This window comes from Leuciscus leuciscus, assembly GCF_965113295.1.
Source record: "Leuciscus leuciscus genome assembly, chromosome: 7".
Taxonomy (NCBI): domain Eukaryota; kingdom Metazoa; phylum Chordata; class Actinopteri; order Cypriniformes; family Leuciscidae; genus Leuciscus; species Leuciscus leuciscus.
Window position 1 is genome coordinate 29,583,440 of NC_138731.1, and position 26,931 is coordinate 29,610,370.

General features: G+C 36.6%; 1 protein-coding gene across 4 annotated transcripts in view; it reads right to left on the reverse strand.

Moving 5' to 3' along the window:
* Nucleotides 1–26,931, reverse strand: part of ptpn4a (protein tyrosine phosphatase non-receptor type 4a) — a 50,454-nt gene that overhangs the window by 17,603 nt on the left and 5,920 nt on the right. For all 4 annotated transcript variants that reach the window (XR_014207780.1, XM_082176369.1, XM_082176368.1 and 1 more), the window contains exons 2-12: nucleotides 16,655–16,809; nucleotides 8,573–8,680; nucleotides 7,743–7,785; nucleotides 7,541–7,619; nucleotides 6,676–6,720; nucleotides 6,329–6,381; nucleotides 3,925–4,045; nucleotides 3,431–3,518; nucleotides 3,027–3,115; nucleotides 1,813–1,876; nucleotides 375–547 (exon numbers count right to left, since the gene is read on the reverse strand). Coding sequence is in view for 3 of the 4 variants with exons in the window: in XM_082176369.1 (XP_082032495.1) it covers nucleotides 375–547; nucleotides 1,813–1,876; nucleotides 3,027–3,115; nucleotides 3,431–3,518; nucleotides 3,925–4,045; nucleotides 6,329–6,381; nucleotides 6,676–6,720; nucleotides 7,541–7,619; nucleotides 7,743–7,785; nucleotides 8,573–8,680; nucleotides 16,655–16,792 (1,001 nt within the window). In the remaining variant the exon portion in view is untranslated. The remainder of the gene's footprint in view (nucleotides 1–374; nucleotides 548–1,812; nucleotides 1,877–3,026; nucleotides 3,116–3,430; nucleotides 3,519–3,924; nucleotides 4,046–6,328; nucleotides 6,382–6,675; nucleotides 6,721–7,540; nucleotides 7,620–7,742; nucleotides 7,786–8,572; nucleotides 8,681–16,654; nucleotides 16,810–26,931) is intronic.

Below are 26,931 nucleotides of genomic sequence, written 5' to 3' on the forward strand. Positions count from 1 at the left end.
TGTTGCCACAGTTTCCTATATAAATATAATTGGGTTTCTTTCTAGCTACTATTGCAATTCGTAAATAAACGTAACATGTCTAATATATATATATACACACTTTTAAATTCATACAAATATATATATATATATACACTTTTAAATTCATACAAATATTAAAATACATACTTTTCTTCTGTTTTGTTTTTGGCCAAGTGAAAAAGTAAAAAGGAATGTCCTGACTGGGCAAATACAATAAAAATCTTAACTGTTGATAACTGATAGCAATTCATAACAAGTTGCACTTCCTCAAACTACATCCACTTTATCTGGCCCCTTTTAAAAAGAAATTTAAAGGGCTGTGGATGTGTGGGAACACTGGAGGAACGTCTTACCAGTAACGGAACTTGGAGCCCAAACTGAAGTAGTGCGCAAAGAAGTTCTTCTGTGGAGGAACGGGCCGATCTAGCCGGAAAAAGGTGTGGTGTTCAACACAGGCCTTCCAGAGATTCTTACAGGCTCGGTAGTTGACCATGTTGAAACCGAGCAATGTATCTCTTGTCTCGTGCTGTAGGCAAAAAAAGAAGGAAGGATCTTGAGGCTGTTAAACCAAGCATAATGCATGCTTAACCCAAAAAACAGGAGATGTTGGTGACATTTACATTCCCTGCTCTGAACGTTACACACATTATCTCGTCTTGTTTTGCTCTTAACTTGGGCCTCCGTTTGAAACCTAGCCAAAGTATCCAGAAACCTCTGCTCTGGATAGACCTATCAGGCCTGACATTCCAATATACAAGGCTCCATTGGTCACTGGGCACTCTAGAGGGGGGTAAATGCACTTCCCAGACTGTTTTTGGTTGTACAAATCGCAGGGGTTGAGACTCAGGTCCAGGGAAATCGGACCCACTCAGCCAAGCTCTGCCATCTGGGCATCAATTATGGATCATGACATCATTGAGTTCTGCTTTTAGTACAACTGCTTCTGAAAGGTCCCTGTGCATTATTCACACCGCTGGGGTGTTTTGAGGTCTCCAGCAGAGGGTCTGTGACACAGTTGAAACCCGGTTCAGGCACACAGGTTCTCGTCGAGCCTCAGCAATCAGCATAGTTCTGATGTCAGGTCGCATCCTGCTACCCCACATGCAAAATGCATCATCTACTCTCCATAATTAATAAGCTGTAAAGAGTGTCTATCTCTCTCTGCATCGTCACAGACAGCAGGGCAGTAATTACAGAGGGATTTCAAATAAACAAAGATCAGTGGTGCTATGGGAGCCATTATGCTATTTAATTTGATATTGACTGAGTAAGATGATTTATTAATAGGAATTACCGCTCTCTGCAGTTTCTAAATGGGAGTAATGATGTCTTTTGGAGTCATCTTATGATTTTACATAGTTGTAAAATATAGTAGTTACAAATATTTTTGTAGTTTTTTTAATACAAAAATATTGTAGTTTAAATTGAACGTTCACTTCACACATATGCAAATGTGCTGCCACACTTTACACAAAAACAAATTATATTTTTATTATAAATGTATACTGTTTTAATATAATAATTTTAAAACATTATTTATTTAGTTATTTAATTATTTGTGCAGTCAATATAATGCCCTACATTTTCAGTCAAAATCTAAATACGATATTGTGACGCATTGTGAATGGCGACCTTTGTTTTGTGATATGTATCATATATGTATCAGATTATGTTTCCTGTTTTACTCAGAAATGCATTACATTACAGAAGTTAAATGTGTTGTGAAAGCTGTTTAAAGTTGCCTTGATTAATTGATCTAAAATTACAGGGGGAAAAAAGTGTACCACTTACCGCCTCTTTTCTTAACTGGATGAAAAACTGTTTGCATTTAAAAGATATTTTCACAATCTTCAACCTAAAATAGAGAAGAAAAAATACAAGAATATGTTGGTAACACAAAAACACATTGCATTGTTGCAGGGCAGCAACAAACACATTGTGCGCTGTTAAAATTCCCTGACCCATTTCATGGCCCTTTGTCTCTCTCTAAGCATTACTCCTATTAAAATATGACTCAGAGTAAAGCTACATACTTATATTCAACACAACACACACACACTCTCAAATGTCTGAATAAACACATGCTGGAGGAGTGTCAACCACTTATGACACATTCTGTCACACACAAATAGTACAGCACAGTGTTGGCCCAAGTTGGTCAAACTGAACATCCACATGTTTGTGTGCATCCATAGTCAGCATTGTATACATTTACTCTTTTTAACCATCACTATTGAACTTTATGAACTACAGTGGTGAGCGATAAAATAATCAATAAGCGCAACCGTTTGCCCTGAGAGCTTAGTTGACATCTGTGGTAAACAGCCCCTGTTTCTCTTCTGGGCTAAACATAGTTTGCCTGGAAAGCATCTGTGCGTGTATTTCAAACGGGAGGTGCTTGGACAACAGCTACAGGAGCAGCTGGGCCTTGTGTGCCAGAAAAACAGTCTGCTGGTGTGGGGTGGGGGGAAGCTTTGGCTGATGAGGATTTGGGTGACGCTATTTCCATTTCCATTTGATCATTTCGCAGAGGCTTTTATTCATTCCACATAGGCTATTCCACTTCTCACAATTTGAAATGAGTGCAACCAAAACAAGGAAAATCTAAAAATGTCTGAACATTTAGTCTTAATAACAAAATATAGATATGCACATATTTTAAAAGTTGACAAAATCAATAAATCAATCGAAACTAAGTTATATAGTTATAGAACAATTAAGAGTGAATCATATAAAATGTTCTTATCAGCTTATATTGTTCTACATTGTGAAGCATTTAAACATTCAGCGTTGACAGACAAACTGACGCCTAGTTAAAATAACACACTAACACAAAAACTTATAGCAACAAAAACTGCATTTTGAACTGGAAATCTTCATTCAAGAATGCCTTGAGGCTGATAGCAATGCTTAACATTCAAACTGGCTCAGTTTGCAACCTCAGCCACAGTCATTACACTTCATGACTTGAACCCGAATTACACAAAGTAGGCAAGGTCACTTACCATGGAAAGTAGTTGATTCGTACCCTGTTCTTGAAGATGGCAATGCCAGCTGATATCAAGCCTATGAAAATCTCTGTGTTGCTTTGATCCTGAAAGCAGGAACAGAGTGAGAGAGAGAAATTATTAATGAGGATCATTAAACGTTTTCGAAACTGTGTTGTGTAATGTTGTTTAAAGTGTTAGTCCACCCAAAAGTGAAAACTCTTTTCTTACTTCTTACTTTCATGGTACATAAAAGCTATGCAAAATGTTCTTTCCCATACAATGAAAGTACAAAGTCTTCTGAAGCTATACAATAGCTTTGTGTGCGGAACAGACCAGAAATGAGCTCGTTTCAATGATTCTCTTTCTATACAAAGAGGCTTGTGTGTAGATACATAATGGAACAGCACTGGCACACTTACCCTTGCATAGTGCAGTTCCACTCCGTAGAGTTCCAACGTTCGTGCCGTGTTCAGATAATTTAATTCAGACTGTGCTGGGTTAAGTCCACTGTGCCCAGGCCAAAAAAGGGGAGAATAAAAGGTAAAAAATGAAGACATATGCTTCAGATTCACATCACAAGACAGTGTAGCCTAGTAGAGGTATGTGTGCACAAAACGCTTGTGTAAATTGCCATTTTGAGAATCCACCGATTTGTCAGTATGGCAAAGACAATGAGCTTCCTGTTCTCAGCACAGCTCTACACTGTACATACTAAGTAATGAGCACTGAGAAAGCACATGTGAGTGTTCATGAATATTCATAAAGCCATATGTGAAATCAACCAGACTCCTCCATTGTGGCTGCCATTTCTGACAGCAATGTAATGTGCTGAAAGGAATATTTGATTATAATAGTGACAGTGACAGGGTTGGCCAGAGTTCAGCCAGAGTAAGTTTAGAGCGGTGACTCTTACTTGTGTTGCTGGTGATGTTTGGTGACATCTTTTTCAAAGCCCTGAGGCTGGTTGGGGATGAAGCAGAACTCAGACAGGTATCCCGGCAAATTCTCTGCCTCACTGTAATCACCCAGCTCAGCTGAATCACACAATACAACCACAGTGTTAGGAATAACAGCAATGACTCGTAACTGTGCAACATGCAGACATAGTCAACCGATAATGTGTATAAAGGGGCAGGATCACCGATGGATACACACTGGTCCCCACATCTCTTGATCATTCGCTTTGTGTGCGACTTACACATATTATTATATGTCACTATTATGTGACATAAAATTGAAGCAAAGCAAAATGCCCTAAAAGTTATATGTCTACAACTAATATAAAAGAAATAGATAAGAAAAGATATACTTTTATTAAGGATTCATTTAACCGATCAAAAGTGACAGTAAAAACTTTTAAATTGTTACAAATATTTATATTTCAAATAAATCCTGTTATTTTGATCTATATATATATTATACTATATTAATCAAATGATCCCAATTTTTTTTTAGCATGGTTTCAACTAAGCAACTGTTTTCAACTTTGATAATACTAAAAAAATATTTCTTGAGCAGCAAATCAACATATTAGAAAGATTTCTGAAAGATCATGTGACACCGAAGCCTGGAGTAATGATGCCGAAAAATTCAGCTGTCCATCGCAGGAATAAATTACATTTTAAAACGTATTAAAATAGAAAACAGTTATTTTACATTGTAATAATATTTGACAATATTAATAATTGTAAAGAAATTTGACCAAATAAATGCAGATTTGGTGAGCATAAGAAACAGCTTTTAACTTTATTTGAAAAATGTATTGAAAATAATGATTAAGATGTGTACAATCATATTAATTCAAGGGGTAAGATAGAATGTAAAAAACAAGCGTAATGTCCACACACTGATATGACTGCTCCAGAAAAGTATTTATTGCATTGTTTTGACCATCAGGTCTTCGTCAGGCAAAGACCTGCAATAAATACTTTTCTGGAGCAGTCATATCAGTGTGTGGACATTACGTTTGTTTCTTGATTTAGTTCATCTCCTTTGTCCTGCACCTGAGCCCTGTTTGGGTTTGAGGATCGTGCAAACCATTTTCATATTTTTGACTTCGTAAGATTGAATGTAAGAATATTCTATATATTTTATATAAAAATATACTAATTTGTAAAAAATATACTATTTTTAAGTTCACATTACAGGTTTAGAGTGTTTTAAAGTGAATCAATCAAACATTCTGATGAGATAACATGTTCTTATTGACAAATGCCAAATGTTGTCAGATCAAACATGTTGAGACAATCTATGAATGCACATTGACTGAACGAGACCAATTCACCTTCACTTAAAAGCCAAGCATTGTGTTACCATAACATTCATCCTTACTTTAGAATACAATGACAAAACACACTAATGCTTAAAGCTATTCAAGGGTTTAGCATGATTAAACACCTGTTACAAATTTATTATCATGTAAAACACACAAGTCTTTCAAATCCGCTAAGCCAATTCCATTGACTGAAAAAAACCAACATAAACTGCAGCATTTAGCATCAATTTTGCCATTATGGCAGCTTGTCAGTAAACCTTAAAGCAAACAAAATAAGTTGCAATAGATAGCGCTGTCCTAGGCTACTGGGCTCAACAGAATCCCCTATGACCTATATAGCGCCCAAACTGCACGCTAAAAGCCCCGGAGAGACCGGAGCAAATGTGCTCACTACAGCAATCTGTCAAGAGTCATTATTGTTGAGCTCAATCTGGCAAGCGGACCCCCTAGGGCCCGGGATATGCCATGTCACTGCTCCATCTCGAGTGGGCACTATTAGGTTAACTCAGATGTGCTGGGCTGTGTTTGTGCCTGCTGTACTTCAGAGAGATTTCTTGCTCGCATATACTCCTGTTTTACAAGCTAGTGCTTGTTAAGCGTTGAGGTTGTGCACAGATGGAATGTACCATGCTGAGCTTGCGCTGTTGTATTTCGGTGGTTTGCTGGGAAGCTCAGCACTGGATTTTAGTTTGCATGATACCATCTATGGTGAGATATATTGCCTGACGTGGAAAAAGAAATGTGGTGCATATCATAGGCAGAAAACAACTTTAATTATAATTCTGCTGCTATGCTAAATTGCTATCAATTCCTCTCACTCAAGAAAGAGAATTACAGGCGCCACTTGTTTGACACCAAACATAACATTAAACAGGATTTAAAGTTGTAACATTAAAGAGGCCAAACCAGAATTAAAGCAAACCACATGTAATTGACCGTCACATACCGTTCTGCTTTAAAAAACTGATTTAGTTTTGTGGCTTCTTTGTCATTTAGATCCTACAACCGTTCATTCCAATGAAGGAGAAGAACTCATACTTACACTGAACAGCGTATGATGCCAGGAGTGCGGCAGTATTGTGCGGACAGGGCAGTCTGGGAAGGATATATATTATATTAAATTAACAGTATAACATGTTGGAGATCAAACCAAATTGGTCCCAAATTACTATATTCAAGTAACCATAAAAGAACATTAAGCACATGCAACTTCAGAAGCACAAACTGCAGTGGTATCACAAGATGAATATTGAATGAACAATCTACGTACATAGTACGAGTTACAATCATTTACAAGTAAATTGAATGCCCCTACTACTGAACGCACCTACCATGCAACTGGACTTAGAAAGATTTATAGTTAAAACAGTCGCACAACATCCAGCTCACCTTCCACTGAGTATGTCCTGCTTAATCTGCAGAAAATACAGGTACCTACACAGATGGAAAAGAACATGACAAATCATTTATGTGAGCCACAAAAAAAAAAAAAAAAAAAAATTGTGAATGTTCATGAGGTGAAGTCTTAAATATAAAAAATATACAAAAATTAAATCAAACTTCCTACAGGAAATGCTGTGCAGTCCTTGGATATTGAACCCACGATGACCTGCTAGTGCCATATTCTACTGTTTAAACACTACAAAGAGATAACGCTACCATATCACCATGAATCACCATCACCGATTCAGGTGAGGATATCAATCAGTGTAATTTGCTTTACTCATCCCTGTTCTAGAATATACTTCTCTGAACTATTTTTGACCTCTATATTACAGCACTTTTTACAGCCGCCTTAGAAACAAGAATTACAACATAAATGATTCAAGTATGCTAAAGGAATAAATGTAAAAGACAGACCCCATGACATTAAATCTATTTTTTGTTTATATCTATTAGCTCTGAAGACTTTTACATGACATGGTACGCATTTACATTTATTTTTTTCCCCGCATTTTAAATACAAAACTTTTAAACATGCATTTAAAATGTTCAGTCTTTCTCTTTTAGAAAAACAGACCAAAATATTGATGACTGAATTTGGTGACAGATTTTGGTAAAAAAAAAAATATTAAAAAAAACTAGATCTAGAAAAAGGACTAGAAATTCTAGAATGTCCTTCTCACCTTACGACCTTAACTTATGCCATGAGCCAGAATTCAAGACACACAAATGAACAGAGCAATGTTTCTTTACTAAACACTTTTCTATGTCTTCATTTTATGTGCATCAAAGCTGAAATCCACAAACTCACCGTGTGTATTCTTCCTGAAGTTTGTTGGGGTCACTCACAAAAAATTTCACCCGGAAGTTTAGATGATGTGGGGAGCCCCCTAGCATTTTATTCAAAAGAAGAACACATGTGCAAGATGTGGAGATACAAAAGAGAGAAGTAATAAATCAATATTGGGTTGTAAACAACAGCCTTTAGTATAGCTTTATATAAAATTACTTACTTTTTAATTGCTTCCTTATGGGTTTATTTGGATCCAGCCACCTCTATAAATTATTGATAGGGAGAAAGAAAGAGAGAGATAGAGAGAGGAGAAGAAAAACCTTAATAACATGGCAACAGTCCAACACGACCTAATGTCACTCAATAATTCAATAGGCTTGTGTTTTCTGCTGTGGGGAGGTGGGGATGTACTTATCTGCAGTTACACAAAGAGACAAAGTAAGTGTGTTTGTTGAGTAAAAAAAACTTTGATCCAGTTTCAACTGAATCAATGTAACTATAGTCTTTTCAGCCACAGATCGACCGATTGGTAGATACCTTCTGGTAGACTGATGCAGGTGTAACATGAATGCTGATAGTATACATAGAACACCAAGATGTCTACTAATGTGTTTGCTTTCATCTGAATGATGTAATTTATTTTAGAGTGTCTGGAATATATATATATATATTTAACATTTACTGTAAGATTTTAGGAGGACATTCGCTCATGTTTTTGTGATGTTTAAGATGTGATTTACTCATTAACACATTTTTCCCCTAAAGAAACAAATGGCACTTTTGAAACTCATATTAGATGAATAATCCAGTCATATCAGTAGTCTAATATTCTGCTAATACTGAATATTGAGTTGGGCCACCCGAAACGGAGAGATGCTTAATAGGATCTTTAAACCTGAAAGGTTGTGTGTCCTACATTCCTAAATGTGAAACTATGTCAGGAATACTGTCCATTCACACAGTTGAGCTTAAAAAACTCCAAGCGAAACCCTTGTGAATCCCAGACCGGCTGGACTCTGGCACATCATTGAGCTTGACCTTTGAACTCACCGGGCTATCAGAGGAGTCGTCGGCCAGGTGCAACCCAAAATAGTCTCTCTCGGTCAGCTCCAGGTGCTTGAAGACAACGTCCAGTAGGATCTCTCCTTGATCGTGCTTCTATATAGTATGCGCACACACAGAGATAGAGGGAAAAATGCAAGTTTTAAGAATACATTTGAATTTAAGAATAATTTTTATTATTTTATATTAAATATTTGAATTTGAACCATTTAATTGTATTAAATACAATCATCATCTTCAGAATTATACTGTCTTCAATATTATTATACAATAACATTTCTATCCTGATTTCTTCACTTTTTTATTTGGTATAAATATTTGAAAACAGGACCTAGAGGAACCAAGAGCATAAAATTATAATTGTGGATGCGGACTAAAAGCAAAATGGGATCAGAGCCTCATTAAACTTTGTATTTGTCACAACAATCATCAAAATGCATCTTTTTGGCTGACATCAGCAGCAAAGTAAAACCGGAAGTATACCCATATTTCCAGTAAATTCCAAGCCACTTGGGTGGTTAGAAACAGTCAGACGTAATAAGCCATTTTTATTGGCTGTCAGATCTGTTACAGCATCCTGATAGCAAAACTGAGGCATTAGCAGCACTTTTATTTCCCGTTTTATCCATTTAAATGGTCCTGGAAATACCAGGACAGCATATTCTGAACACGTGCCTTCTGAGAAACACAGACAGACAGTTCAAACCACATCCACGCTGTGTTGCTCAATAAACAAAATATGGCAACAGTCACATCAGCAGAACGAATGACAGGCCAGCCGAGAGAATATGGACAATCTAACACCTCTGCAGAGCTGCAAAGCGTGCAAGAAAATACAGAGCGCAAATAGAATTTACATATTGACGTCACATGGAAATTTTTTTAATGAAATAAAATGATACATATAAAAGATCTTCAAGCTACAGATCATACATTCTGTACACACTCCATAAAACACACCAGACAAATTATATGTTGTTATTGTTTTTTAGACAGGTTACATGCCTTTAGTCACATCATATTTATTAAGTGACTCAAGAGCATACATACTGCTTTATACAATACAGATTGTTTCAAAGCAGCTTCACAGCAGGTGAAGTAACAAATAGGTCACAAATAGGTCTTACAGCCTACCTTAAAAAATAAACCATGGGAAAATTTTACATATACCCAAAACAGGAAGTGTTTATATGGGCTTTGATTCTTCTAAAAGTTTTTTTTAGTTTTTTTTTTAGGATGTAGATATGAACAAAGTTCCCGGATTTTTGGAACCTTGTGTTTCCTTCCCCTGCCCTCAGCACTTTTGTGTAGATTTACAAACTAAATAAAAGTGTCTGAGAGGAGACTTGCTGTGGTCTCAGACCTCGTGGCTATTCGAGTGTGCGTTTTCAACAGAAGTCTAAAGTAATGGTAAGAACTGGAAATGGGATCCAAGTGCGGTATTTCCAATGAATGTGTGGATTTTGTTTTGTTTTTTATTTTGTAAATTAATAAAAAAAAAAAATGTAGGGCAAGGACTTGGTTCTCTCCATCAGTTGTTGATTGGGTGGAGGCAGAACTGCTGAATGTGAGCAATTGCAGTCAATTGTAAGAAAATGTTGGGGTTCAAACGGACTAAATGACTGTAAAAGTCTGGCATATGTCACCAGAGAGAAATAGTTTTACCAGAAGATCAAGTTTTTGACATTTTGATTAATCTTAAAGTAAAAAAAAAAAAAAAAAGAATTACAAAAAATTGTGACATGCTCAGATGAATTGTTCACAATAATATCAATAACATACATTTAGAAAATACTGTACATTTATATATTTAATGCTGACTTTAAAGGAGAAAAGGAGAGGAGTGCGGTATGACAAAAATGCTAACAGACTTGCGCCAGCTTGTCCAGATATCGGAGGTCTTCAGGAAGCCTGTGAGTGTTTTGAAGACAGTCAGTCCAAAGGAATAGGCAGAAAATAGCTTTGAGTTCTGTGTTTTGATACTAAGGGAAGATTGGCACAGCACAGGAGGCCCACAAAGTATTTGGACACACTTAAGCCACAATTATAGCCAGCATGAAATTGATTTCTCAATGCACGTTCCTGGGGTTATTGGGCAAGATTCATTAGAGCATGTTGTTTTGAAGGAAAAAAGCAATTGTCATAAAGTTTCATCAAAATAGCTCAGCTTCTGAAACAAATGTCCTTCTAAGCTAATGTCACTAAGGCCAATTGTGATGTTAAATGTGTCCAGAACTAAACAACAAGGATGGCCCGCTAATCCAGGCCAGAGCCAGAATGAGAGAGTTTCGGTCCAGCTGATGGAACCATCATTGGCTCTATTGGGCTGCTACATTTTACATACTGCGCTCAAAAAGCTGGCTCTCAGACAGCACGCGATCCCAAATTCAATTATCTTTCGTGGCTTACTGCACTTGAATGGTCAAATACACACAAAATTGTCAAAATGTCCATCTTGGTGAGTATATTTTTGGTCATCATCATCAATATCAATATTTTTTATATAAAATAAAAAAAATTTGACAAGACTGGTTAAAAATCTAAACTACTGGTCCGACTGGGCAATTGGAACATATGCTTATTGTTAATCCCCGGTGTTGCTTCTCCTTTAAATTGTATCGCTGTTGCCATCCCTCATTGAATATAAATGAAATCCACACAATTTGAGGTCCCATCCATGTCTTGCGGCAAAGGATAATGCTTAGGGTCAGGGATTTGAACAAACCCCTAACCCCAGTATGTGCAATATGATGTTACTTGCCTTCGCAAACACCACTGATAAGAAAATCAAGATCAAAGTGACAAAATCTATAGAACCTAGACATTCACATTAAGAGAGACGCTACAAGGCAGCAATCAATTCTAATATTTACAAACTTTCGGCTACTTCTCTGCATTCCAGACGTAACATGCACCTCTACAAACACACAGATGAGACATATTTATGATGACCCCTCCGTAACATCAACAACATCAACTTCTGTAACACAAATAACAACCTTCCTGCAAATAACACCTCGCCCCCCTCCTGATTATTTGCCTCTGGTCCTCCTTCTCTCCTTCCATTAGACCCAGTGCTTCCGTTCCATGTGCGCCTTATACTCATCAAGGACCCGCTGTGTTGCCAGACTATCTAGGTCATAAAGAGGTCTAGCACAAAAAAGTACAGACAAGAGAGCGAGTGAGTAAATTTGATCAATGGGGCTCTTACATGAGGACTGGCTTTCCAGGAAATGTTGGTTACAAATCAAAGAACTGCGTGACATGACAACTTCTAAGTAAGAACGCCTTGATTCATCTAACAGATCAGCAGCTGTTTAAAGTGAGTCATGTGATGTTTATAGGTTTATTGTTTATTGCTTGCTCCAATTCGAATATGGAAATACTTCCTGATTCACAGGAAATCCTTGGACAGTGTAACTGACGGGAAACCACTGGGGAAAACCTGAATAACTTTTTGTAACCTGAGCAACCTTTAATTCAATTTTGGCACAGGCTCTTATTTCAAGTCAGGACATAACAGTTCTCCGTAAGGACCCTTTTATATACAACACTTTGCACAACACTGTGGACAAGGATGAACAAACACAAGGGTTTTGCAATAAGACCAACAAATGAAAGAGCTGAGGATTTGTGCCTTTGCTTGTCGCGTGTGAGGGGTGTGTCGTGGTAGCTTTACATTGCAGGTGCAAGTATCTACATGAATTTCTGGAACCCTGAAGGCCACTCTTCATCCTGCTGGAATGTCAAGCATGCATCCTTCTATAAGCAGAATTACACACTATCCTCTAGCTAGAACATGAGCATGATGTAGAATAGATGACGCAGACTGGAAAAACTCACATAGACGACACATTTCAAACAAATATGCATATGATTTGGGGTTCATAGGGAAAAAAGGGAACACTTTATAATAAGTTCTATTTATAAGACCTTAAACACTGCATAATGTTCTACAGATCAGGCATTCACATACAATCATTCATTCATATATGATTAATGAAGTTTGGTGGCAGTTATAGCTATTTATTACACTACCATTAAAAAGTTTGGGGTTAGTAAGATTTTTTTTTTAATGTTTATGAAATAAGTCTCTTATGCTCACCAACGCTGAATTTATTTGATTAAAAAATTCAGTAAACAATTTACAACAGTTTACAATTTTAAATAACTTTCTAATTGAATATATTTTAAAATAATTTATTCCTGTGAGGCACAGCTGAATTTTAATTATTATTAGTCTTCAGTGTCACATGATCCTTCAGAAATCATTCTTATATGCTGATTGGGTGCTCATGAAACATTTCTTATTATTATAAATGTTGAAAACAGTTCAGCTACTTAATATTTTTTGTAGAAATTATATAATACTTTTTTTCAGGATTCTTTGATGAATAGAAAGTTCGAAAGAGCAACACCTATTTGATGCATCCTTGCTGAATAAAATTACTAATTTCTTTTTTTTTTTTTTTTTACTTAGCCGAACCATTTGAACGGTATAGTGTAAGTGATATTAACAATGTTACTAATACAGATGCTGATAATTCACTTGTTTAACCGTTAACTGACAGTTAAAGGGTTAAACAGGGTTAAACAGTTTAAAAAGTAATTTAAAGGTATAGCGGAGGATCTTTCCAAATTTTAGATAAGACCCGCCCTCTCCACTTTTTGAAAAGTTTGATTGATTCACCAGAATGATTGACAATTAGGAGGACCAATAGTTTAGACTACCCACCAGGAAGTAAAACATCCTCCGCTATACCTTTAAGTAATTTTTTAAGTAAATTTTCAAGATATTTTAAACCGTTTGCTGCATGGTTAAAAAACACGCTAGACATATAAAATTGAGTTTTTGAGAGAAAAAACAGATAAGTCACATATAAGTTGAGTATTTTTTAATTAATTTTTTCAGAAATAACGTAAAATACTGGTAAATAAAGCAAAATGTTTACAAACATTATAAACCCTATGAACATAGCTAATAAGCTATTTTAGTTCCCCTCACTCCACAACAAATCCTTTAAATTGAATGCTATTTAGAAGAAGAATGAAAAAAAAAAAGTAGCTATATGTAATGGCAAAACAAATTCATTTAAAGCGAAACTGTAAAAGAAACCCCTACTGAGCTCACGGAGCCTACCACTCTCTCATTAGGCACAAATCCAAATATTTCCATATTCACAATGTATTTGGACTAAACTATTATTTATTAAGTAAACTAGGCTTTGTACTTCACTTGCGTTCCAGTATCGACGCAAAATATCATCCTTCATATGTGCAAAAATGTGCTTGGCATCGCACCATTGGGGCGGTGGTCACGCTGAATGGCACAGATTGTACAATGGACTATTTAAATTGAGCTGTGTAACTTTTTATGAATGGTTAACTACTTTATTTTGATAATGAACAAGCTACAATGTCAAGTTAGCATTGCTAGAACTGATATGTTGTGTGTGTGTGCACATGAGGTCACTTAAAATATTCTATTAATGGTCATACAGAAGACATCATTAGAAACTATAAAGGGTTAACTTTTATTTGTGTACACTCACAAAAACAAAACATTGTGCTTTTGTAAAATAAAGAAAACAAAGAGGATGCCGCATTCTGCCATCTCTGTCTCCTTTCCTTGAACTTTTTTTGGAGCGCTGCGGCTGCTTTTATACATAGCCTATATGATTTTATTCTGTTTTTCTTCGTTCACACAAGCGCTGCAGGTGCGTGAATCCTGTGATGTGTGAATCCTCATGTTCTGTTGTTTATTCTGCTATTTGCACATGTAAAATGAAACCCCTAGAAAACAAATGTTGTTATTTTTAATGGTTCACAGACTCTTATCCATTATAATTAAATGTAATTCTAATTGAACATAATCTTGTATGATAAAGGTTAATGAGTTTCCCAGTTAGGGGGAAAAAAAACTAAATGAACATCCCTAATTACTAGTGTTTGACAAGGATATAATCGAGATTTTTGTTGGCTAAAGCAAGCATCACTATTATTATTTCTCAAAAATACGAATAGGGATTTGAAAAACAAACTACATGTATTAAACATCAGTGTGAAACTGGTCTTGCACCATATTACAGACATGAATCATGTCTCAGATTGAAGAGAGTGTCTCTTGTTGTAGAGCCAAGCTATAACTTTTACAAATGACCAGACTCATCTGAGGGATGATGAAATGGATGAGAATACACAACTGACTAACATTGAAAGAGGGACACAAGCCATAAAGACCACAATATCATAGATACTTGGACGTGCATGGACTCCATCCAGAACACCCTACAAGGAAGCATCTAGAAATGATCTATCAACTACCCAGAAGCCCCTAGGGTTACCGTGATTTTGTGTCGGTACATCTTTTGTTGATCTTAGAACAATACTCCTGTCAAAAATCATAGTCCTAACCATATCCCTTCCCCTAAAAACCTAACCCCACTGTAAACCTAATTCTGAGATCTAATTGGCTGATTGGAATGTTATTCCAAGATCAACAAGGATGTTAATCCAGGAACATGTTCTACTTGTTGAAATCACATTCACCCCAGCAACCACATAGCAACACCACTCACATTTTCTTTAGAAAATGTGCATTTTCACATTTTCTTTAGAAAATTTACATTTTCTGGGAAAACCGAAAAAAGGCTGTTGAATGGCTTACTAGAGTCAAATATTGCCTTGCTTTAGTAGGAAATACTCCTTGGCAAACTTTTAGTCATAATGGGTCCATTTTGTCATGCCAACAATAAACAATTTCTCGGTTCAGGCAACACGGAGAACGAGTAAACATTGTTAATTTACATATACTGCCAACTAGGCATGTGCCGGTATCACATTTTCATGCTGCGATTAATTGAGTGATCTTTTATCACGGTATACGGTATTATCACGGTATTTTAATTGCACTTGAGAAACAGATGGATTTGGGGGGGATGTAAAAAATAAAATAAAACTTGCATCACAAGGTGTAATTGTGATTGTCAAAACATTTGGTAACTAAACTGAATTTTATTAAGTTTAGTGACAACATGTTACAATGATTACATGGTACAATGACTGGTAGGCTACTGTTTGTATTGCTTAACACAAATTTAACGATTTCAATTCAATACTTGGGATTTGATTTAAATCTTGATTCAATATTGACTTATTTTGGATAAATATTAGGAAGGCTACAGTAGATAGCCCACGTTATTTTTTTCTCATGAAAAAAAATCTCTCACATAATGCTATGTAACCATATATAGAGCCCTATCAGCTGGTATTTTTAAAGGTTACAAATAACTAATTAAATCAAATATAATGTGGTTTTCATTATAATAACAATTATGTAATGACACAAGTAAAAATATAATAAATATGTAAAGTGCAGTGCACATATTCAGCAAAATACTCCTCTTTATCTATATGTTTTAGTCATCTAACATGCTGCTGGTCATTAAATAGTTTAAATGTAACTTTCTGTGACACAATTGTTCTACTGTTTCATATCAAAAGTAACCTGCTCTGTCTTGTTTGACGGTCTTCGTGTCCTCTTTGCTCCGCGATTTTTCTCTGCGTGAGAAAACGGATGTGTGGCGTGAGCGTATGAGGAGTCTCGCGCTGAATGCGTCGAGTTGGCAGCTCTGCTTTTAGAAGCGGGATGGATCCGGATAGATCGGCGGCGGCGTTCCTCCTTCCGCCATGCTGCTTCTCCATGTGAGGACTGTTTACATTAGACTAGAAGTGCGCACCGGCCGCATGCTTATACACGTGGCGATTGTTTACATCAGAATGCGCACGTGTTTTGCGCAGTTTGTTTAAGCGGTTGATGGAAAATAAGCTAATGCGCGTTCTAAAAATCTAAATTCGGATCTATTATTTTTCACGGTATTTTGAAGTGCCCGCGATAACAATATCGTGCATATTCATTACCGCGATTTATCGCATTACCGAATACCGGCACATGTCTACTGCCAACAGCGTAACAATACAAAGTGGATTGAAAAACGGCGAAATTAGACATGACCATATCATTAGTTCATGATCTGATCATAAGTAAACTGAATTATTCACATTACTTACATTGACTTTAAAAGGCTGGACAGTGTTATCCAAAAGAAGAACGTTGCAGACCACCTCGGTGCGCTGCCTGTCACGTGCCAGCTCCGTCGCCCGGACATTGTAGGATCTGCCTGCAGGCAACCGGAAGCGTGTGGTCATTACGGTCCAACCAGAGTCTGTAACACAAAGATATCTGCTTAAGGTTGCGCAATTCCAGTATGACATAACATTTGCATCAGGTTGGGTTAGTAATTAATCAAATTTAAAAACAGGTATAATTATTACTATAAATACATAATTACAGAATAGACAATTTTGTACTGGTTAAACTGGATCACAGCATTTACAAGGCTGATTCAGACTCCAATGCACACATGACAAACTGATATTTTTATGTACAGCCTACATTATGCCTAAATATATCTATTTCCTTAGGGGTTCTTACGCAGCTTTCCTGCTAAAAGTAACAGCAAATGGGGACATGGAGGATGGACTCAAAGAAGAGGTATTCACATACACAGAAATACATTTCATTGTGTTGCCTGCCGATGACATCATATCCCCGTTACACTCGATTTCTTTGATTTTACTTCAACCATGGAAACACCAAATATTCTTTAATGTAATATGTGTTTTATTAGACAGGTAAGCAACTGTTTGAATACATTTATTGGCAGAAAAAAAAAAAAAACATTGTTATATAGGTCAATATGGTTAGAAATTTTAATCTCTCAAGTAACATGTTTGTAACAAGTAACATAAAACACTATTTTGTCAAGTGACTAACAAAGCATAATCAGAAAGTCAAAGAGCTTTATTTGCATTTTCTCCACCATACAATGGCCCAGTTTCATAGACAGGGCTTAGATAAAGCCAGGATTAGGACATATAAATAGTTTTTTATAAACATGCCTTTGAGAAAAACATTACTGGTCTGCATCTTGAGGGAAAACAATGACTGACATATTTTAAAATATAGGGGCTTTTGCACCAGGCAGTTATTATGAACTTAGCTTTAGGAACTAGCACCAGGGTGGTTCCCCGAGAACTAATGGTTCCCTTAGGAACATTTTCCTAGTTGAATTTGCACCACCAGTAGGAACTCTGAAGTGACGTAAGCCACACTTATTGTTGTGACTTTAATTTTGACGGCGAAGCGGACCTTTATTTTGAAGGCGCTGAGAAAGCCAGCAATGCTCGTATTCTCGTCTTCATTAGTTTACGATCTGTCTAACAGTCCTGTCTAATAAGTAATTAGATAGTAGAAAGATACATAGAAAGTAGAAATTAATGAAAAGGTTGGTAGTTTGCCGTGTGGTTGATGTCCAGTGTTGCTATCTGAGCAGAAATACATAATCATGTTTCACTTGGTCCCCTCAAAGTTGGGTTGGATTTTTAAGAGGTCCATCTGGCACTGTTTTCCATATTTTAGAATTAAACATGTCTAATTGTAGAATTCCTTTCTAGAGTAAATATTGAAATTTTTTTACACAGCCTTTTTAAAAATGGCGGGTGCTGGTGTTTCGCGTGCATTCGGCCAATCAGCGTACACTAACGTCACTGGTAGTTCCTATAGTGCTGGTTTAGACCCAACTCTGAAGTAGGAGCTCAATTAGTTCCTCCAAAAGTTCCTCCTAGTTCCTGCGGTGAGAACACGCCAAAATACATACTTCCGCCAATAGTTCTAGGAACTATGAAAAGGTTCCTCCGGTGTGAAAGCCCCTTGTCAGTGCAAGTTGCTTTCAGTTAAAACAGCATAAACATGCATTTTAGTCTAGGGCTAGGATTAAGCCTTGTCTGTAAAACCAGGGGAATATATTTTAAAATGAATTGCATTCCATTTAGCAACACAAAGTCATCCAGCTTGTATTATATGATATGCTAATATCGATCTAGCTTACCGCAATGTGCCACAGTATAAAGTGTCATTCCAGCCAGAGTAATGTTATAACATAACTTTAAAAACACTCAAATGTAGGCTACTTTTAGTATGATAGTTTTGACCAAGTAAAACAGCCCTGTGTTAACCCACAATTTTAATTAGTCAAATAAAGCGACCTGTATGAGAAGTAATTCAGCACCAGCTACTATTTCATTAGAATTAAATAAAATGTGAATTTAAGTGACCAAACGTAACTAACAAAGTTCAAGTTCAGAGAAGGAGGTGGAGGACGTTAAAAGTAACTTTAATTGTAAAATAAACAAACAACAAAACGAAAGAAAGAAACAGCAGCGGCTAGCCTGGCTCCGCCCTCCTACGTACTTCTGCTCAATTTTCATTTTCTTTCAGTACTCCGTCTAGGTTTGCGGTATATTCGTGGGGGGTTTTTCCGGTCAAATTTTTACTGGTCCAATCAGCGAACAGAGGGAGTGGCTGAGAACGATGACGTTGAGGTCGTGCACTAGTTTGAGTTGTAGGGTTACGTCAACGTTATTGATTGGTTATGCCAGATCCAGAGTGGCTCTGGGCAGATCCAATAGTTTTAAACTTCAACAGAGTACCCGCCTTCAAGGAAGTTAACGCTTGTCAATGGAGAGTGGCCAGACTCTCTGTACAAATGAAATGTACGAGAGTCTGTTAGGACCAGGCTAAGCAGCGGCTGACAGCGGCATATAAATATAATAAAACAGCAACATAAAATGTCCCATACAGGCCTCTCGGCCCCGCCCTGCTTCATACCACAATAATGTTAATAAAACTTTAATACATTAGAGCAGTGGTTCCCAATTCCAGTCCTCGTGACCCACTGCTCTACACATTTTGTATGTCTCCCTTATTTAACACACCTGAACCAGATCATCAGCTCATTAGGAGAGACTCCATGAACTGAACTGAGTGTGTCAGATAAGAGAGACATACAAAATGTGCAGAGCAGTGGGTCACGAGGACTGGAATTGGGAACCACTGCATTAGATCACCCATGAAAATGATTCCTGCCCGAGTCCTGTTGGATAGCTTCCCATCGGCTGTGGAGGTGAAAACGACAACTCATGCTCATTCTTGGCGTCAACAAGCTATGCCTTTGTTATTGTTTTGAATAAATGACCATAGCGGCAAAACTTACATAGGCTACTGTGCCTTTAACCTTTAAGAGATTCAATTATCAATCTTTTTCCACTCACATTTCTCAGATTGCCTTATCTTGGGAAATCTGTTGTGCTCTATCAGGTGAATAGAACAGTAGAGCAGTTTGTGTGTAAGATCAGCCATGTGGAAGCGCTTTCACTTCAGGATTCTGACATGTCCACGGGTCATAACCAGCAGGCCATCCACAGAGACTTCTGAACCCCTCTCATGTTCATTCTACAGTCATGTAAAGGTCACAGAGAAATATCTCTGACCTTTAAGGTACCTCACCTCACAGGGATTTCTGGGCATTCAAGCTCAAAGGTTTTTTGTGGGGGAAAAAGGGAAACACTAAAATAAAGCATTTAGATTATATTTAAGCATCTAAAATAAAATAGAATACATACAATGACTCGATAATTCCTATAGTTTTGAAGGGCATGTGTGCATGTGACATGAGCAAGAGAGATCAGGTAAAATTAATGCCTTATGAACTAACAACAGATTACCATAATTTTGTGAAAATGCTAGACAGTCTAGAACAGCATGATGCAGCATACATTTTAGCTTAACAGACCATTAAGAATGAGTGCACCTTGCATGAGTCTTGCACTGCACAGTTATAATGAAAAATGTCTGAAGTAATCTTGCTGATAATAAGGTACCTCACCTGCCTGCTGCCTCTGTATTTAAAACAAATCTAGACAGAAACTGCCCTTTGCAGACAATAAGTAATATAGGATTCTGTTGTTCACAGGTTTATTAATTATTTAATTACAGAGTATGACATTTGAATGAAGCAGCTTGCATGTGCATTGCTGGAAGTCAATAATAAAAAATAAAAAAAACAGGAGAGTAAAAGGGCAAACTACTTAAGACAGATACAGTTTACAAACTCAAGACCGATGCTAAGAGCAATGTCCTCATTGTGTCATAATGCCAAACAAGCAGTTGAGGGACTTATAAAGGTGTAAACAAAAATTCACCTTAATGGTTTACTATACGGTCTTCCAAAAACATCACCTTTAATGCATTCAAAGCACACAAACTCAACGTGCAAAGGTCAGTAAGCATGGCAGAATCTACACAGCCCAGGTGTCCTCAGTGTAGCTCGATCCTCCTATGCAAGCTAACCTTTATATGTCTGTTCCCTTGGGGGACGTCACCTTACCACATGAGCGTGCTTAAATAGGCTTCCATTACATTCAGCATAACTCGGCTCAACAGATCAAGCATTTAACTCGCAAATTACAGCATATGAATGTGAAAAATCATTTGGCTGCACCGGTGCAAGTTTCTGACACGCAAACAAATTAATGAGAGTCTATAATATACCATCAGAATAATAATTCACCAAAACATAAAACCTATATGCAAATTATTTATACTATGATTGGCTGTTCTTCATTCTATTTTTTCATTCCCTCTGCCCATTTAATTTTTTATGTGAAATTATGTTTTGAGGTCCCTGTATTCAATTGTAAAATCTCAATGCAAAAATCACCTGTCAAGTTTATTAAATATATTACATCAGCGACAGTCAAATTGGACGAATACAGACATTGATGCAGATCCTGTTGTAAATAATAGTGAAAAATCACTTTATAAAATTGTTGTTCCATTATTACCCCTTAGCAGATTTTGACGATTTAAAGAGTTAAAAAAAAGAAGTGAATTCATACTTTCAGTAAAAATGCAACAGCAACAAAAAAAAGTTTCTTAATCACCAAATCCACCATTCAGATTCAGCAGGGACCATTTATGTAACTTAAAAATACTCAATCTATGCCATTGCCATAGAAGCATAAATAAAGACGCCTCAAAAAGTGATGTAGTTTTTGTTTCATATACGATATTACTATATCACTTTATAATAACTTTCTTTCTTTAAATTAGGGATGCACCGAAATGAAAATTCTGGTCCGAAACCGAAAATTCTTGATGCACTTGGCCGAAAACCAAAACCGAAAATAAATAATACAAAAATAATTAATGAATAATTTTTTTTTAATAATCAACACTAAAATTCTGTAGCTAAAACAAACATTTAAATTGCACATAAAGCACTTTTAATAACATAGTTGTTTCTATTCCAATTTGTTGGTGAAATATAAACATTCAAACCAAAAACTGTAATAACTTGTTTTCATGACAGATTTATTCAAGTATACATTAAACAATGAAGACCTCACTAACAGGTTAAGTACAAATATAATGAATTTGTAATACAGTGCATATATTTAGCAAAATGCTTCTCTGTAGAGTTATTTTTTTTTTAGCTAACTAATGAGTTTATGGACATTGAGGTAAATGTAACGTTAAGTGACTTTGTATAGCCTACAAGCTGTTTTATTGACGTCTTTCCCCGGTTGAAACACTGATTGAGTGATTACATGAGACATGATACATTTCAGTAAGTTTTAATGTATCTTTCAACATACCTTCTGGTGTTCACCCATGTATATTTCATGCTGTAACAAGTAGTAAAGAGGAGATGAGATGATCAGTTAATGTGCGTTTGATCTGTGCTGCCGCTTGAACTGTATTAAAGAGCGCCAAAACAACATTTATTGTTTGAATTACATAATAAAATCGATAGAATTTGAGACTTTACTTAACATTAAAAGTGACAAAACAAAAAGCCGAAATGTTGGTGCATTCCCAGTTTAAATAACTATATAATATCATTCACAAATATACTGAGCCAGAAGTCGAAATCAACCTACAATAGCTTATTATTTAGTAGTTTCTGCACATTATACTGAAAGAGAACAAGTATTTTAACATAAAAAATTACAAAGTTCACCTTTAAATGTAGTTTTCATTGGAGGATGTGAATAGTGGGCATGAAACACACAGAAAATGCAAATTATCAAAATCAGGTAAAATTACAGTCACTTTAACATTTATTAGAAGCTTACACCAAATTGTTTTTGTGTGCATTCTCAGGTACAAAATATTGCAAGGCATTGCAAAAGGCTACACTAACAAGCTTCTTGGTTCCCCTGAGCCAAGACTCAAACATTTTTTGATTAAAGCTGCACATTCCAGTCAATTCTGCACTGCTTACAGTAGCAGGTTTAACTGCTGAGGGTTTGTCCACTGTAACGACGCTGTCAGTTTCTGGACACACGGACCCTGCATGTTTCCACTCCTGCATCCGGCCTCTCCGCCGAGACACAACCACTCACTCACCAGGGACACAAAGCTACTTGAATAAAAGGACAACTACCACAGCAATCAATATCCTGTAAACAAATCTGCCTCACTTCATTAGAGGGAAGAAAGCCTCCCCTGGGCTGAAGATGGTAGAAGAGTCTTGAGCACTTTAGTAATGGAGAGCTGAGAAAGCGGCTAGCTCAACTCAAATGTTCTGTATTCATTATACGTCCCCAGGCGAGGCAAGTCCAGATCGATAGATGCTGTGTGTACTACACGGTCAACTTGAGCCTTGAGCCCTTTGCAGGGATGTGTTGTATGTTGGAAATCCCCATGTCAGATCTCCTTCCATTCATAGGATACATGACTCAGGAGACTCGCATGTTACTCTGTCCATTAGATTATGCACGTTGTAGTCTTTGAAAAAAAAAATGCGATCTTCACTTTTTTTCTTTTTTTTTTTTGTCTGTTCTTTCTTTTTATAGCATGTTCAGATATTTATATGACAAAATATTCTGGGAGCCATGAAAGTTTTGTGCAAATTATCAAAAATGCTAGCGGTGGCTGGCAACTTTTTTCAAAAACACTGGCGGGGAAAGTGTTAAACAGTTTAAGCTAAATTCATTGTTTTTAAAGCAAGGTTTTTTTTAATGATTTTAAAACAATTTTGTAACCAGCATGAAACATTAAGCTACCTAAATTAATAAACACTTATTCTGCCAATATAGATCATTAGTTAACTGTAGCCTGATTACAGTTGCTTAGCAACTTGCCGCATTAATAAAGTATTCGACTAACAGTTAAAAGTATACTTCAGCCTCTTTAACACTTTATTTACTTATGATTAGTAATTCTGGTATAAATGTGGGCAGTCATATAATGTTTTATGGATCCAAGGATTTCCAAACAAGCTGATTTTACAGCTTAATACTCAAATGGTTTCAAATCTTAAAGTAAATTTATATTTACTATAAGTACATTCAACTTTTATTTCATGAGAATTAGCTTTCTCACAATATGATCTAAAAGCTCTTAGGAAGTGGTTGAATTTGCATTGCCTTGAGTATGTGGATCCAGAAATTGTTCATTTTTATATTAGAAAGTGTTAAAATGGGACCAGCATATCTAGATCAGTCAACAAGTCAAACTCTGACCAAAACTGAAACAGGAGAATGATCACTCAATTATGCACAGACATCATTCAGAATTACTGCTAGCAAAAGGACTCCCTCAGTCTAAAGCTTAAAGTTTAAGGTTACAGTAGCACTGTTGAACAAGGCAAAACAAATGCAAACACTCTCTCTAAAAGACATTTGCAACAATGCAGCATAATACCGCAGACACAGAAAGCTTAAAGCTTAGAATAGCCAATAACTAATAAAGGATAAAGAGTTTGGTAAATTTGCCATGCATGTTAGCTTGAGGTTGGTTTGAATCCCATTTTGGGAGAACAAACACAGACCTTTCCTCTACAGCGAATGGCCAATGGCAGCCCACATAAACAGCGCAATGTGCTGCGAGTGTGTTCTCTGGCATGTGGGGAGGGGAAGTGGGCGTACATCCTGACTCAGGTGAGTATACACACTTTCAAACTAGGTCTACGGGAGTCAGTGTGTAACCAGATACAAGCACGACCCAGTCGATCTCTGAACTTGACATTTTTGCAGCCTCTGGCTACATTTGGCACAGCAAGCACAAATGCAATGACTAGAGGAAGTAAAAAAGGAAAAGAGTGATTTTTCCAACCGCTCTGCTTCAAAAACAGTTTGAATGTGGATGAGGGAAACAAAAACCAGCTTGGACAGTATGGAATTTTAAGGGAAAGCATTTAGGTATTAAGACTTTGTATACTACAATAGCTTTTTTGTAAATGTCTTTGTTCTTATTTTTTGTAAAGTTAAAATAAACTATATTATGATTATTAATATAATTATTAATAATAAAAGAATTGGAGGAAAGGATGCATAATTGAATTTTTACCTTCTGGATCATAGGCTAATCAAATTGAATAGTGAGCCAAGCAAAGATTCACACGTCAATTAAATTACCATTGCCGTGATCTAATGTTCACTTAAAAGTGAATCTTTAATAACACTTTTAAATAACTGTTACATGTAATCTTTAACAAATCTCAAAATTAATATCTATTTTTTTATAATGTACTTTATAATGTTGTGGTGTCTACATTTACATTGGATTAAATACCCCTAAGGTATTTAAATAAATTTACACAATTTAAAAGTACCACAATTAAACGTATTGATTTTAGTTTTTAGTGTATTATTGTAAATGTATGTAGGCTAGTACAGAATTTTAACATAAGCCATGTATCGGTTAATGACCATAATATGAAAATAACTATAAAGCTTTAAATAATTATCGATTCATCTCTAGTGGGAATACTTCAAAATATCCCATTGTATTTGCATGGTTCAACAAGAATACCATGGTATTAAAATGGTAATTTGTCCAACAAGCCATGGTACTCGTTAGCCTATGTTCATTCAAGCATACCTCACGGAAAATAATCTAACCTCGGCTGATGTGTCCAAGCATGCAGCGTCCGTTCCGTGAGGTTAAAATTTAATATGCAGAGACAGTTAAAGTAAAGCCATTAGTAGGTTGATATCCTCGCCAAAGAGTAAACATTATGGGCTATGTTTGTTTGAGTATCCCAATGCAGCAACACTGGAAAAATGTGAAATGTAAAGCTAAGAAGCAGTGGGCCCATCAAAACAGGTCTACTCTGAACTGCAAAGTTGTTTCCTAAGAGTTTCAGCATGTCTGGTAGTAGCATCTGAAATCAGTTTCCTACTTTCAAATTAACAACAAGTAAAGTTCATAACACTGTAATTAAAAATTATCCACTCACTCCAGATTTGTAAAACACCACATCAAACATCCTATATGGAAAAAGGCTCAATAAACCAACACTTAATTAACTTTTAACAGTTAAGCCCTTCCACTCAGGCCCTGTCTACACCTGGTATTAAGATGAGTTTTGGTTGATCAGATCACAAGTGGACGACGCTACAGATGTAAACTAATTAAAAATGAATGGAAGTCAATGGATACATATGACTAGTAAAAATTCATTTGTAGAGCTCTCTAATTGAATTCTAGTAAAAATGCAATTACGACGAGTAACACTGGGTAGGCTACGCTTTTGCTTTGGTTTAAGCAAAAACGGCTTGCCATAGTAAACAGGGTCTAAAACATTTTGAGCTTGTCCACTTTCGACAACTTCCAGAGGTAGTCGAAAACGCATAAAAAAAATAAAAAAAAAAGTCTCCGGTCGCGTTCATCAGTGAATTGCACAATCTTGTTTCGTCCATTAGATCGAAACTCGCCCATAGACCCTCCCCTCGAAGAAAACAGGACAGATGTGGTCAAAGGTGGACGGAAGCGATGGATTAAAACACCAGGGGTCTCATTTATAAAACTGTGCGTAGGAACCTTACTAAAAGTGTACGTGCGCCCGAAAGGCAAAAATGGCGTACGCAAAAAAATATTCAGACTTATAAAACCGTTCGTACGCCAGAACCTGCGCAGAATTCACTTTATAAATCCCAGTCAGCGGAAGATTGTGCGCACATGCGTCTCCACCCCGAAATAACAATATATGGAGCTTACAACGCCTAGTTTTACTATGCAGATCCTCATCTGCATATAATTTGCATATTATTATTCATCCCAACGCGCTCGCTGGCGCGGACATTTAAGAAGGGATGGATATTTGCTTCAAGTTGACAGGCTTGGTGAGTGAAATTATGTATTATCTTTCTGTATATGTTTAATTTTCTTTAGATTTTCTGTCTAAAAGTGACCAAAAAGACACTTAACTCCAGCTCACCATGGGTGTCGCCGAACTGCTCCATCTCCAAAACGTTCGTACGCATGGGTCAGAGTTTGCGTGCAGGTGCGCACATTTTCCCGTCAAGTTTGTTTTTATAAATCACAACTTATGCGTCGGAAGTGGCGTACGCACATTTTCAGCCCCGTTTTGTGCGTACGCCATCTTTATAAATGAGGCCCCAGGTGTAAACGGGAATATGTCTTCCTCGTCTATTTG